This window comes from Xiphophorus maculatus, chromosome 4 (genome assembly GCF_002775205.1).
Source record: "Xiphophorus maculatus strain JP 163 A chromosome 4, X_maculatus-5.0-male, whole genome shotgun sequence".
Taxonomy (NCBI): domain Eukaryota; kingdom Metazoa; phylum Chordata; class Actinopteri; order Cyprinodontiformes; family Poeciliidae; genus Xiphophorus; species Xiphophorus maculatus.
The window spans coordinates 26,898,507-26,910,613 of NC_036446.1; the positions used below are offsets into that span (position 1 = coordinate 26,898,507).

The following is a 12,107-nucleotide window of genomic DNA, read 5'->3' on the forward strand; positions in this document are numbered from 1 at the left end:
GCTAGTAGAGTGTTCAACCCAGCTCTCCAGTCATTTCAATAGTTAACATGATCAACAGAGCTGAATGCTGCACTGAGGTCCATCATCAGCACTGTGGTTCCTGCATGTATGTGGTTGTCACTGAACACATTGACAAGGGCAGTCTCAATGCTGTGGTGAGCATGGAAACCAGACTGAAAAACCTCAGAGATTGGTCATTGTTAAGAAGTAGGGATTCAGGCGAGGCGGCGGCACAGAGTAAAGCAGAGTAAACCACTCATGTAAAGAGGCCTCAGTCCTTGAGTCGTCTGTCATGGGTTCGAGTCCTGGCCCATTGGCCTGTCAATGAACAGTGAAATAAAGGCTGCTGGAGCCAAAAGAAATCCATAAAGTCCGGTATACGACAGGACAGACATGCACACTCATACTTATGATTAACCAATGAACACCTATGGTCCTGGACTGTGGGAGGAAGCCAGAGAACCAACATGCAAACTGCAGAAAGACGCCAAGCCGGGATTCAAACCCAGAACCTTCTACCAACTACTTCACCACACAACCTCCAGGTAGATCATGTTTCTGTCCTGTTTTCTTATTTGAATTTTTTGAAGACCATAAAAAAGGTATTTTTATTGCACACATAATCCCATGCAGATGCCACAACACCTGTAAACTCGAGGTACTCCAAATACATCAAAGTTGATTATTTTCTCTTCACCCTGAATGAAAATGTTGTACAACTGTTGTTGTACAACTGTCATAACTTTTAATTCTACATACATATCATAAACTGCCTTTTAAACTTGATTCATTAAAGCACAGGTGTCAAACTCCAGTCCTGGAGGGTCACAGTCCTGCAACTTTTAGATGTGCCTCTGCTGCACCACACCTGAATAGAATAATTGGGTCATTAAGGCTCTGGAGAACTGATCTACACCAGGAGGAGGTCATTAAGCCATTTTATTCCAGTGTTTTGTACCTGTGACACATCTAAAGACTGCAGGACAGCGACCCTCGAGGACTGGAGTTTGACACCCCTGCATTAAATGAACCAATGGAACCAAATGGCGTTAGTGTAATACACATCGGGGACCAGCAGGTGTCACTGCAGCCGCCCTCCTTCTTGATTCCCTCACTTCCGCCCGGGACGCTCTCACTGACAACACGGACTATGGCGTCCAGCGCGGATCGAAATCCTCCTCCTTTCCCCGCGTCGGAGGAGCCAGAGCCCGAACTATCCGACATGGCAGACGGAGACAGCGACGAGGGAGAGGACATCTTTGTCAGCAACGTATGTCTCCAGCCTTGTCATGTCTGACGCGTTTCAGCACATCTGCATTGTTCTGTGACAGAGAGGATGGGAGAGTTAACCTCTTTATCTGATCGGACCTGCTTAGAAAAAGAACTGAAAACCCCACATAGTTCTGTGACAAATGTCAGGTTTACGGTAAAATTAGCAAAACTAGCTCAGATATTTTGATTGTGTGTTGTGTTTTTTTAATTACACAACTAAACAATGTAGGATAGATTTTTAAAACAATTTTTTGAAGCTTTTCTTTTTGTTTCTTTGCACTGTAGTGATGTTGGTTTTTAGTTAATTTTACGGCCTTCTTGTTTTGGTGAATATTTAGCCATTTTTTCTTGCTTCTCTTAATTTTCTTCCCTGCTAATCTTTTGCCCAGCCTCTTGCTTTTATCGCCCATTTATTTTGGTGGCGAATGCCAGCAGACCGATAAATACTTTCTGCCATGTTTGTTTGTGTGTTTCTAAGTCAAACCTCCTGTTTGCAGAGCCACCCGGCGTCTGTCAGCCGGGGGGTTTGTCAGCCAGAGGAGCCCGCAGATCTGTTCAATGAGGAGGCCACCGCTGCCCAACCCAACGGAGTTCACTCCGATGACGATGACCTGTTTGCAGGTGAACAAATCAAGGCGACGAACAAGAACGCTGTTGTTTTGAGACCGTTTTCTGGCAGTATGTTGATAAAGATTGCTTTCTCAAAGACCAATAAGCTTTAATTGGGAAAAGAACTCTTGACTTTTTAACTGGAAGGTTGAAATATCCAAAACAAAACACAATGTCAAAAACCTATGAATAAAACAGAAATAAAAAACCGAGCACAGCCGGAACCATAAATTAAATGGATTATGATGTTTCCTTTAATTGCTCTTCAAAAATATTAATGATTGGGATGGAAATTTTGCAGGTCATTTTAATTATTGTTTTACGATAATCATGTGATTAATTGATAAATTGCTTATTGGAACAGGCTTAGTCAGCCATGTTGGATTTTGAGGTCTAGGTTGGTGAGAAAACCTTTTCCTGTGTATTCAATCATATTTATTTTTCATCCATCCATTTTCTTACACCCTGGTGGGGTCGGGAGATGCTGGCGCCTATCTCCAGCTAGCTAGAGGCAGGGTTCACCCTGGACAGGTCGCCAGTCTGTTGCAGGGCAACACAGAGACAGACAGGACACACAACCATGCACACACACACTCACACCTAGGGAGAATTTAGAGAGACCAATTAACCTAACAGTCATGTTTTTGGACTGTGGGAGGAAGCTGGAGTACCCGGAGAGAACCCACCGTGCAAAGAGGAGAACATGCAAACTCCATGCAGAAAGACCCCGGGCCGGGAATCGAACCCAGGAACTTCTTGCTGCAAGGCAACAGTACTACCAACTGCGCCACTGTGTGGCCCATATCTATTTATTTTTTTCAGTGGAAATTTCTTTCAATCAATGATAGACTGTTAATTGATATAAGTGATTTATCTTTTTTTTTTTTATCATTATTTCTTAATATAGAGCTGAAAAACTCTATGCCCTAAAACAATACTCTTTTATTTTCTCTGTCAAGACACTGGTCATGTTTCCTGAGGTAGCCATTTAAGCTACTTTTAAAAGAGAAAGCATCAAATCAGGCAAAATTCACTGCAGACAGAAAAGAGACAGCTACTAAAAAAAAAAAAAGCAACAATAATTGCAAAGAATGGACATTAATTGTAGTAAAAACTATTTTTTTTATCGCTCTATTTTGATGTTAAATTCTGTCCAGTTCAATTTGTTTGTCGTACAGTACTCTGTTAGATTTAGTTGTAAAGAATTTGTTGCTTATCTACAACCCAATCAAAAGTTGTTTCTTTTGTCGCCAGAAGCACAAGCGGATTTAAGCTCAGATCCGTCCGCTGACTCTCCTCGTAAGGATCTGTCCTGCCCCTCTGGCCCGCCGTTGGCTCGGAGTCCTGCAGCTCTGCAGCCCACCTCTTTGGAGCAGGTACAGCCCTTAACCAAGCCTCTCAGAAACCCGCAAACACCTGGAAGAAACCACTCACACCGTCACCTCCGACTGCCTGCCTGCGCCTTATCTGCCATGTTATGTTTCTGTTTAAAGCCAAATGTTTAAACTGTCTTGGTTTGCGAGTCTGTATAAATGTTGTCTTGCGCGTTGCAGCTGGAAGAAGAGGAGGAGGCCAAGGATAGCTTTGATGTGGATGTTGCCGTCACCAACCCAGAGAAAGTTGGTCAGTTAAGTTGTTTTTTTTCTTTTTTTTTAAGATCACCATGGTCTATTTCTGAAATAGTTTGTATTTTTTTATAGACTTTTTATAACAGTCTGAAAGTGGAATCTTTTTTTTTTCCCCCTCTCTTCTTAGGCGATGGAATGAATGCATATGTGGCCTACAAAGTATCCACCAGGGTGTGCATTTTAAGGCTCTGATGTTTAACTCTGTGTGTGAGGTGTCACATGGCCACTCACCGTCTTTTCCTCGTGTTCTCCTCCAGACTTCTTTGCCCATGTTCAAAAGTAAAGCCTTCACTGCCAGGAGGCGTTTCAGCGACTTCTTAGGCCTCTATGAAAAACTCTCAGCCAAACAGTCGCTCCACGGTTGCATCATACCACCTCCACCTGAGAAAAGTGTTGTAGGTGAGCAACTGTGCTGTATACATGTACATACACACACAGTCTTTTTTCACATTTCGTCCCATCATAAGGCTTCAATGTGTTTCATTTGACTGTGACGTGATGAGCCAGCACAGAGTAGTGGAAAGGATTTTTAAAAGAAAGCTGTAAGAAGTCTCATTTGTGCAGATGAATAAAATGTTTAAAAATTATTCTCATTCATTTTCCATTTTTGCTCCCATGTTGTTTTTGTTGCAAAATAGAACCAGAAACATCCAGAAGTTTTTACTCAGAATTTCTCGTTATAACAAGAGGAGTTTTATATCTCGTTAAAACTAAAAGCTTTCGTGTTTTAACCCTCTCATGCATGAATTATGATCCTTTGTGTCAGAATTTTTTTTCCATTTTTTAAAATTCTTTTCTTAAGGCATAAAAAAGGTAGGAAATTTTTTTTGTAAAAATAATTTTTTAAAAATTTTTTATTTTTATGTGATCAATTGTAATTTTGTCCAAATACAAAGTTGTTATTTGAAAAATACATCAGTAGTATTGTTCCTTAGGGGTTATCTGATGTCACAATACTTTTTTTACTTGCAAGAGTCGTCTACAGTAGAAGGAGGGACCGGGTCGGTTCTCATGCTTTTTTGTCTGTCGGCCATATTGTATTTAACAAAAATAATTTCTTGCATTTGCAGCTGATGGCCAGTAGTTGATGGTATATTTTATGATGCATTAGTGTCCACTTCAGTGGTCTGTGTGCATTTATAACATAAAAATCCACAGGAAGCACAAGAAAATGGCCTTTAGATAGCTGTCCACTGTAGTGACCACTATGCATGAAAGGGTTAACTACATGAAAAAAAAATTGTGTTTTGACTTTTTTTAATTTTTTTTATTTGCAAAGGACTTAACTTTTGTTCTAACTCTGTTTTGGATCAACAGGAATGACAAAAGTGAAGGTGGGCATGGATGACCCATCGTCTGTGGAGTTTGTGGAAAAGAGAAGAGCTGCTCTGGAGAGGTCAACATCCACTCATGTTTTTTTTTTACACAGTTTTAATTAAAAGACTTTCTAGTGCACAAATTATTTCTGTTTTTATTTACAGGTATATTTACATTTTCCGCCTAGGGTTAGCTGTTTTTGTGTCAACCCGTCTCCACTTTCTGTGTAGGTATCTTCAGAGAATAGTGTCTCACCCGCTGCTACTACAAGATCCTGACGTCCGTGAATTCTTAGAAAGAGACGATGTAAGTTTTTCAGTCAACATTACCTGCAGTGCATTTATTATCATCCTGTTTGGGAAATGCAGTGTCATTGTAATCCAACAAGCATATCTTTATGCTACATATTTTTTTGAGTGTTTAGTTTCAGGATGTAACTGCTGAAAAGAAAATCGGACATTGTGGCCATGAAACAGGATCAGAATTTCTGTTATTTTCTCCTCCGCCACAATTGAAGCGCATGTGGAGGGCTGCATGCGTGAAATACATTTCAAACTTTTTAAAGTCACACACTTACTAAATTTATAGAGTAAAACTACAATAGTTTCACTGATGAAAAAGGAAAATAAGTTTCTTTCCTTAGTCTTTAGACACATTTTAACTAAGCAGACAAAGCAAACTAGAGAGCCAGACGCTAGCTAGTGAGCTAAAGCTAGTTCTCTCGCTAGTTGGCTAACTAGCTAGCTTGAGAGCCTTATGCTGTGTGAAAAGCACAAAGCTGCTGCCAAGAGCCACAAAAATACTCCAGAAATTTACCAGTTTTGGTCTCCTACACTTCTTTTGTACATCTGTCATGATATAGGGCTTTAAATTTGAGTTGGCAAAATCTGCATTGGCCCTGGAAACTGCTTTATTGGCTTCATTTTCTGGTGATTATACATATTAGAGCTACAGGTAATGGCCAAGTCTTCCCACTGTAAAAATATTTTAACAGATGAACATGCTATAGAAGACTCAGAGTGGTTCTAGTTCAGATCTTTTATTTGTATGAAACGGCAGCTCTGATGCTAGGAGTAGCAGTAGGAAGAATGACCCTCTGAGTCACCAGACTCCACTTACATTAGCAGCACTGCAGCCAAAAGAGACTAAGGGTGCTGGGTAATATATATCCAGGACACAAGTGTTCAGGCTAGGGCAATGGAAAGACGTCTATTCTTTAAAATGATTTATTACTGAGTTAATAAACCTTTATCTATTTTCAGCTGCCCAGAGCGGTAAACACCCAGGCGCTCAGTGGAGCCGGTTTCCTGAAAATGATCACCAAGGCGTCTGACGCTGTCAGCAAGATGACCATCAAGATGAACGAGTCCGACACTGTAAGAGGAGCCAGCATGAAGCGTCTTCCCATCTGTCACGCTGTGTGATGCTTCAAAAGAATTTAAAATTTGTACCCTGCATGCAATCTGTGGCAGGAAATATAGCATTGCACATATCTCTGAACACACCATCTGACCCATCTGGTGGCAGCATCATGCTGTGGAAATTAAGGCTGAAACGATGAGTCGATTTTTGACGTAATCATCAACTAATTTGGTATTAAACTAATCATTGCATTAACTGGCATATGCGAACTCAAAAAAATGACATTTGTTGAAAAGATAAACAAAACATGTTCAGAGCAGAAATAAAACCAAGACTGTAGAAAATATATGTGCATTTAAGATAAAAAGGACACCTTTGTCTGTAAATATGTTTACTCAAAACTCCCCAAGTGACGTAGTTTTAGCTCCACCTGGTTCAAATTAACTTAAGGAAAACTATAGTATTGCATTTTAGGCAATGAAATGTTTTTCTTATCTATAAAAGGAATGTAATTGTTTATTTGACTCTTTTAATGTATATCTAATATTGCAGAATATTGTGCACATTTTTTCAATCTGATTGTCGGAATAATTGATAGAATAATTTTTTACTAAAATCCTCGTTAGTTGCAGTTACTGCTCCTAATGCAGGACGATTTAAATGATAAAAAAATTATTATGTTGCATTTTTGCGCGTTAGCAGCTCCATTGCGCCATAAGCAGTGTGTGTTTGGTTTAATCTATAGTTTATGTGTGTGTGTCTCAGTGGTTTGAGGACAAGTTCCAGGAGGTGGACATGGAGGAGCAGCAGCTGAGGAAGCTTCACGCTGTCGTTGATTCTCTGGTGAATCACAGAAAAGGTGAGCTGATGAAAGGATTTCCTGCTGATGAAGGGGCGAAAGAAGCAGCGCAGAACATCATATTCGACGAAAACAAAACGGCCTGAAGTCGTTTTCTGCCCTTTCTCCCTTCTTAACGCCAGAGCTGTGCATGAACACAGCTGTGTTTGCCAAAAGCATGGCCATGCTAGGAAACTCCGAGGACAACACGGCCCTGTCGCGGGCCCTCTCCCAGCTGGCCGAGGTGGAGGACAAGATGGAGCAGCTGCACCAGGAGCAGGCAGGAAGCGACTTCTTCGTCTTCGCCGAGCTGCTCGCCGACTACATACGCTTGCTTGGAGCCGTGCGGGTACGGTGGAAGCTTTATATACCAATAAAAACACAGCCGAAGAAAAGTGTGAGCTTCCACTTTAAAGGCAGTTTGTTCAGCTGAGTTTGAACACCGACTGATTAATCGGCGCATATCTACTTATGTGTGTCGTAACTCATCTGGAATGGTTTTTTTTTTTTTTTTGCAGGGTTGCTTTGACCAGCGTGTGCGGGCGTGGCAGCGATGGCAGGAGGCTCAGAGCACGCTGCAGAAGAAGAGAGAAGCCGAAGCCAAGCTGCTGTGGGCTAACAAACCCGACAAGCTGCAGCAGGCGAAGGAAGAGATCGGCGAGGTAACGGCGCCGATCCTATGGCAGAAAAATAATCACATTACATCACCTGGGGATGTGTTAACTGTTACTCAACAACAACAACAGACGTTCAGCGTTCAAACAACCGGATGTGTCGTTTAGCTGGAAGCTAAAAGCACAAACTCCAAACGGGGAAATTTCTTACAGTTCCCATTAATCTACCTTTTGGTTATAAAAATAATATCTGTGAAACTTTTTTGTTAAACAAATTTAATTTACAATTTTAGTCCTTTTTAAAAAAAAAAAAAAAAGACAAACAAATTTAAAGTTAGGGTTGTGGAGTTGCAAAACACACTTGTCAAACAAGATGGTGGTTCTTGCCTGACCTCACTCTGAAATATGGCAACCCAAAGAAAATCCAGATTTTCCAGAAATTAAATCTAGGAGAAACAGAAAACTGGATCAATCGATAAAAATCGATTTATCGCCCTGTCCTAATTTATTGAGTACAGAATCTGGGCGCCGTTCTCTGGCTCTTGAATCATCAGGGGTCAGCATGAGAGTCTCATGGAATAACAATGAAGGAAAATACTGTCGCGTTGTTATTTACACAAGGATGAAACTTGACACTATCTGATTGCGTTTATTTGAACCGTAAAATGAAACGTGCTGCATTCCAACAACTGAAGAAAAACAAACACATTTATTCTTAAATTTATAACAGATTTCTCATTTATCAAGGCTGGTTCATGATTGAATATGTAGGTTTAAATATGACTTGAATCATATGATATAGTTGCCCCGTTTGCTTTGTTCAGTGGGAGGCGAAGGTTACTCAGTACGAGAGAGACTTCGACAGGATTGGGATGACCGTGCGGAAGGAGGTTCTCAGATTCGAGGTATGTTGTACAGTTTTTCCATCTCACTACAACTTTTAGCTTTTTTTTTTTTTACCCTTCGTCTGCACTATCCAAAAGATGTTTATTTTTTGTGGGGGGGGTTTTCAATTTTGCAAAGATACTAGTCGTCTTCTGTGATTATCCTCTTGGCCCGATTTCTGCTATGTTGTCATGAAAAGATTGGCAATAGTGACTATTTGTAAAATATCATCAAGTGAGCAGAAAATTGCTGCATCTCCTTTTTTATTATTATTATTTAATTTGTTTATTTTTATTGCCTAAGATCTTAAGACATGATGAGAATCTTCTCATTGCAGAAAGAAAAGGCAAAGGACTTCAAGAGTCAGATAATCAAGTATTTGGAGGCGATGCTGCAGTCTCAACAACGGGTAATTATCACACCAAAAGAAGTGTTGTATCAGGCATCTATGGTTTCGAAGAAGTGCTCTTTTCTTTTTCAGTTACTGAAAAAACAAAAAATAATTCATTGTTTTTCTTTACCTTGTTAAGAGCAACTGGAAACATTTTCCTGTGACACCTTTGGGTGTCTTAATGACTTTAGCAGAACATCGTAATGACCACCTACAATATTTTCCCCTGATCTGAAATATACAAGAACATGTACTACTAGAATAGAGGGTGTGATTGCGTAGAGCTTATAAAATTAGTTAAAATATATTGTATTCTAATCATTTCTTAATATTGGTAATGCAGCCACAATAAATGTGTAATAAACTGTGCAGAGTGAATCTAGGGAGGTTGAGCAACAAGCCATCCTTTTCGTATGATCTAACCTTGTGAAATATTATATAAGAATACTGAACTCCTAATTTGAAATGTTTAATAAAAAACTAATTTGTGTGCAATTTCTTTTTTTTTTTTTTTAAACATCTTTACCTGAGGTAACGGTACAGTTAGTGTGCATATTTCACTGTAACCATCAAAGTTAAAAAAAGCTTTTAAGCGATTGGTCACGCCACGTTTTAACAGTTTTTGTTTGTCTCGCTCTGATTTCATTCCAGCTCATAAAGTTCTGGGAGGCGTTCCTGCCTGAAGCGAAGGCGATAGCTTAATGAAGTGGATTTTCCTTTTTTTTTTCTTTTTACTAAAAAGAAAACCCCAACTGCCTTTTTGAACACTTTTACCTCTTTACCAGAAGTTGAGAGAGAGAGAGAGAGGAAAGTTTTTGAAACACAGAAGGAACTTCCGTCCGTTTTTTTTCTCTTTGTCTTTTTAATTCAAATGAATTCTTCTGTACAGACGTTTGATATAATAAGCTGCCACACGTACCTACTATGTCTTTGACAACATTTTGTGTTTGGGGGATCGGGGGGGGGTTTGTTTAAAGGGTGATTGTAAAGCAAGATTCAAGCCTGACATGAACTTGCCTGAATTGCGTGCGGGACTCACTGTCTCGTCAGTGGATCGTTTATACCGAGATACTCCACCGTGTATCATTGTCTGTAGTTTACATTGGACGATAGTCGTTCCACTCCCAGCAGCCGCTGTTTAATAGATGCATGTTGCAAAGTTCGATGCACTAAAATGGATCGCACAAACGGAAAGCTTTTCTTTTTTTAAATACTAAAACACCAGTGTTGATGACTATTAAATGTATTAACGCATTCTGAAGGTTTATTATAACACAATGTATTTTGGATATTAGAAACAGTGTTACGGTGCAGAACTAACGCCACAAGCTTATCAAAGTTTTAACCAATTAATTAGTCGTAAGGCAAGCTCAACAGGAGAATACAATCTGTATCACTACTATATTTATTGTATTAATGACTTTGTTCGTCCATATATTCAATAGTGCTGCATTTATTTTGTTGCCAGGTAACGTGGACCTGTTACAGATATTGAATCACACAGACACTGTTTGATCGTTTTCCTGCTTAATAGGCGAGCGACTGGTTAAACGGTGACAGAAAAACTGACAATAAGTGATGCGGCCCCTTATTTACTGTTTTCTGATTGTCCTCTACATAAGAATGTGCTTTATTTTTATAACCACTTTGCATTAGTACATGCATTTTCTTTGAAATGGTGTTCAGGCAAATGTACAAAATAAATGTTTGACTAAGCTTTGGGTGTTATCTGCCATGATTTTTTAACAAAATTTTTCCCAGCTTTCAGATTTTACACGTTTTGGTTTAGTTTTTCTTCACCCTTTTCTGAAAACTTCTATCTTCAAGGTTTATTGCATAATTTAGATTACAGTAAATTTTTGCATTTTCATGCAAGCTTTGGGGATAACCTCAGTCGGGATTGTGTTCCCTTTGTTTTCAGTAGTTTCTCTATCCTGTGTTCATAGGTGCAGCAGAACCGAAAAATTCTTCACAACACTTCACTTTTTCCACATTTAAATTACAGCCTTATTCTAAATTAAATTACTATCTGTCCTCAAGATTTTGCACACAAAAAACTGACAATGTGGAAAATAGGAGGCCTTTGGAAATATATTAAATATGGAAAACCAAAATGTACATTCAGATTTACATAAGTATTCAGAGTCTTCACTTTTTTTATTTGTTTTAGTCCTTGGTTTTGTAGAAATGTAAGGCTGAAAAGATATTCACAAGGTGCCAGGTACTAGACAGTTTTATGAACGTAGACTATTTGGCCAGTAGGTGGCAGTATATAGAGAGGCGCATTGCTGTCCAGTAAAGTGGCTTTTCTACAGTAACTTCATCCACAAAAAAAGAAGCCGGGTTTTGAACTTGTACAGTGCTGTGAACGTTTTGGAAGAAAGGGTCAACTATAATGAGAACTTCAGTGTACTGTGATATTTCCACAAGGCTGTAGAGAATTGTGTACGTGTTCCTAGAGAAGCATCAAGCAACCTGTCCCACTCTACTCGTTTTATGAATGGTGGAAAGGATTTGGTTGAGCCATTTCTTTATACTGTGAATCTTCTACTGGTTAAAAGAAATCAAAGAACGACCAATTTTATGTTTCAAAGCAACTAATTAGAAGTTAGTTGGTACTTATGGTTGTAAAATGGAGTGAAATGTGTGAAAGTGTTTGGGAGAGAGCGATTCGGTCTGTGAGATCTCTGAACCAACGTTTTGCCAGGTGGGGCCAAAAATCCTCATCGTAAAAGCAATCGCAGGACACAGTTTTATTTTCAAATTCAAAAACGGGGATCTTTTTTTTTCTTTCTTTCATTTTTTTATTTTTTATTTTTTTTGCCTGAACACACTACATTTTAATAGACATTGCAGACAGTGGTTTGTAGAAAAGAACCGGATCCGCACTATTTTAGCAACATCAATAAGAACTAGGTCACTTCTCAACACAAAACTTCTTCAGGCCAGTTAATGGATAGGGACACCCAAGTCTTCACTAATTTGTAGAGCTGTTTACAGTGAAATAAAATGAAAGCAAAAAAAGGTTATAAAAGACCAATGCTTTGTGTTGTACTATTACAGTAGGAAAAGATCCAACTGAATTCGTATTTATTCCCGGTTGACTTGTAATGACATAATTCCTTCTTTAGATTGGTCCAGCTTTCAAACATATTTTCCGGACGAAATATGAAAACACGTGTCTTTTAAAA

The 12,107-nt window shown here is 39.2% G+C and overlaps 1 protein-coding gene across 1 annotated transcript; it reads left to right on the forward strand.

Moving 5' to 3' along the window:
* Positions 1–1,124: 1,124 nt before the first annotated feature.
* On the forward strand, positions 1,125–10,201 carry LOC102221665 (sorting nexin-1-like). The gene is made up of 15 exons (XM_005807110.2): positions 1,125–1,270; positions 1,770–1,893; positions 3,136–3,257; positions 3,435–3,504; positions 3,637–3,680; positions 3,767–3,908; positions 4,827–4,905; positions 5,057–5,132; positions 6,089–6,202; positions 6,954–7,047; positions 7,170–7,375; positions 7,545–7,688; positions 8,465–8,545; positions 8,863–8,934; positions 9,568–10,201. Exons 1-15 carry the CDS (start codon positions 1,151–1,153, stop codon positions 9,616–9,618), a joined length of 1,539 nt encoding a protein of 512 aa, XP_005807167.1. The 5' UTR covers positions 1,125–1,150; the 3' UTR covers positions 9,619–10,201.
* Positions 10,202–12,107: the final 1,906 nt, after the last annotated feature.

Bases quoted from the DNA above. Each gene is read 5' to 3' on its own strand.
- LOC102221665 (XM_005807110.2), top strand. From the start codon at position 1,151: ATGGCGTCCAGCGCGGATCGAAATCCTCCTCCTTTCCCCGCGTCGGAG. The intron at 3,681-3,766 runs GTGTGCATTTTA...GTTCTCCTCCAG, and splicing joins CCTACAAAGTATCCACCAGG to ACTTCTTTGCCCATGTTCAA. The intron at 3,909-4,826 runs GTGAGCAACTGT...TTGGATCAACAG, and splicing joins ACCTGAGAAAAGTGTTGTAG to GAATGACAAAAGTGAAGGTG.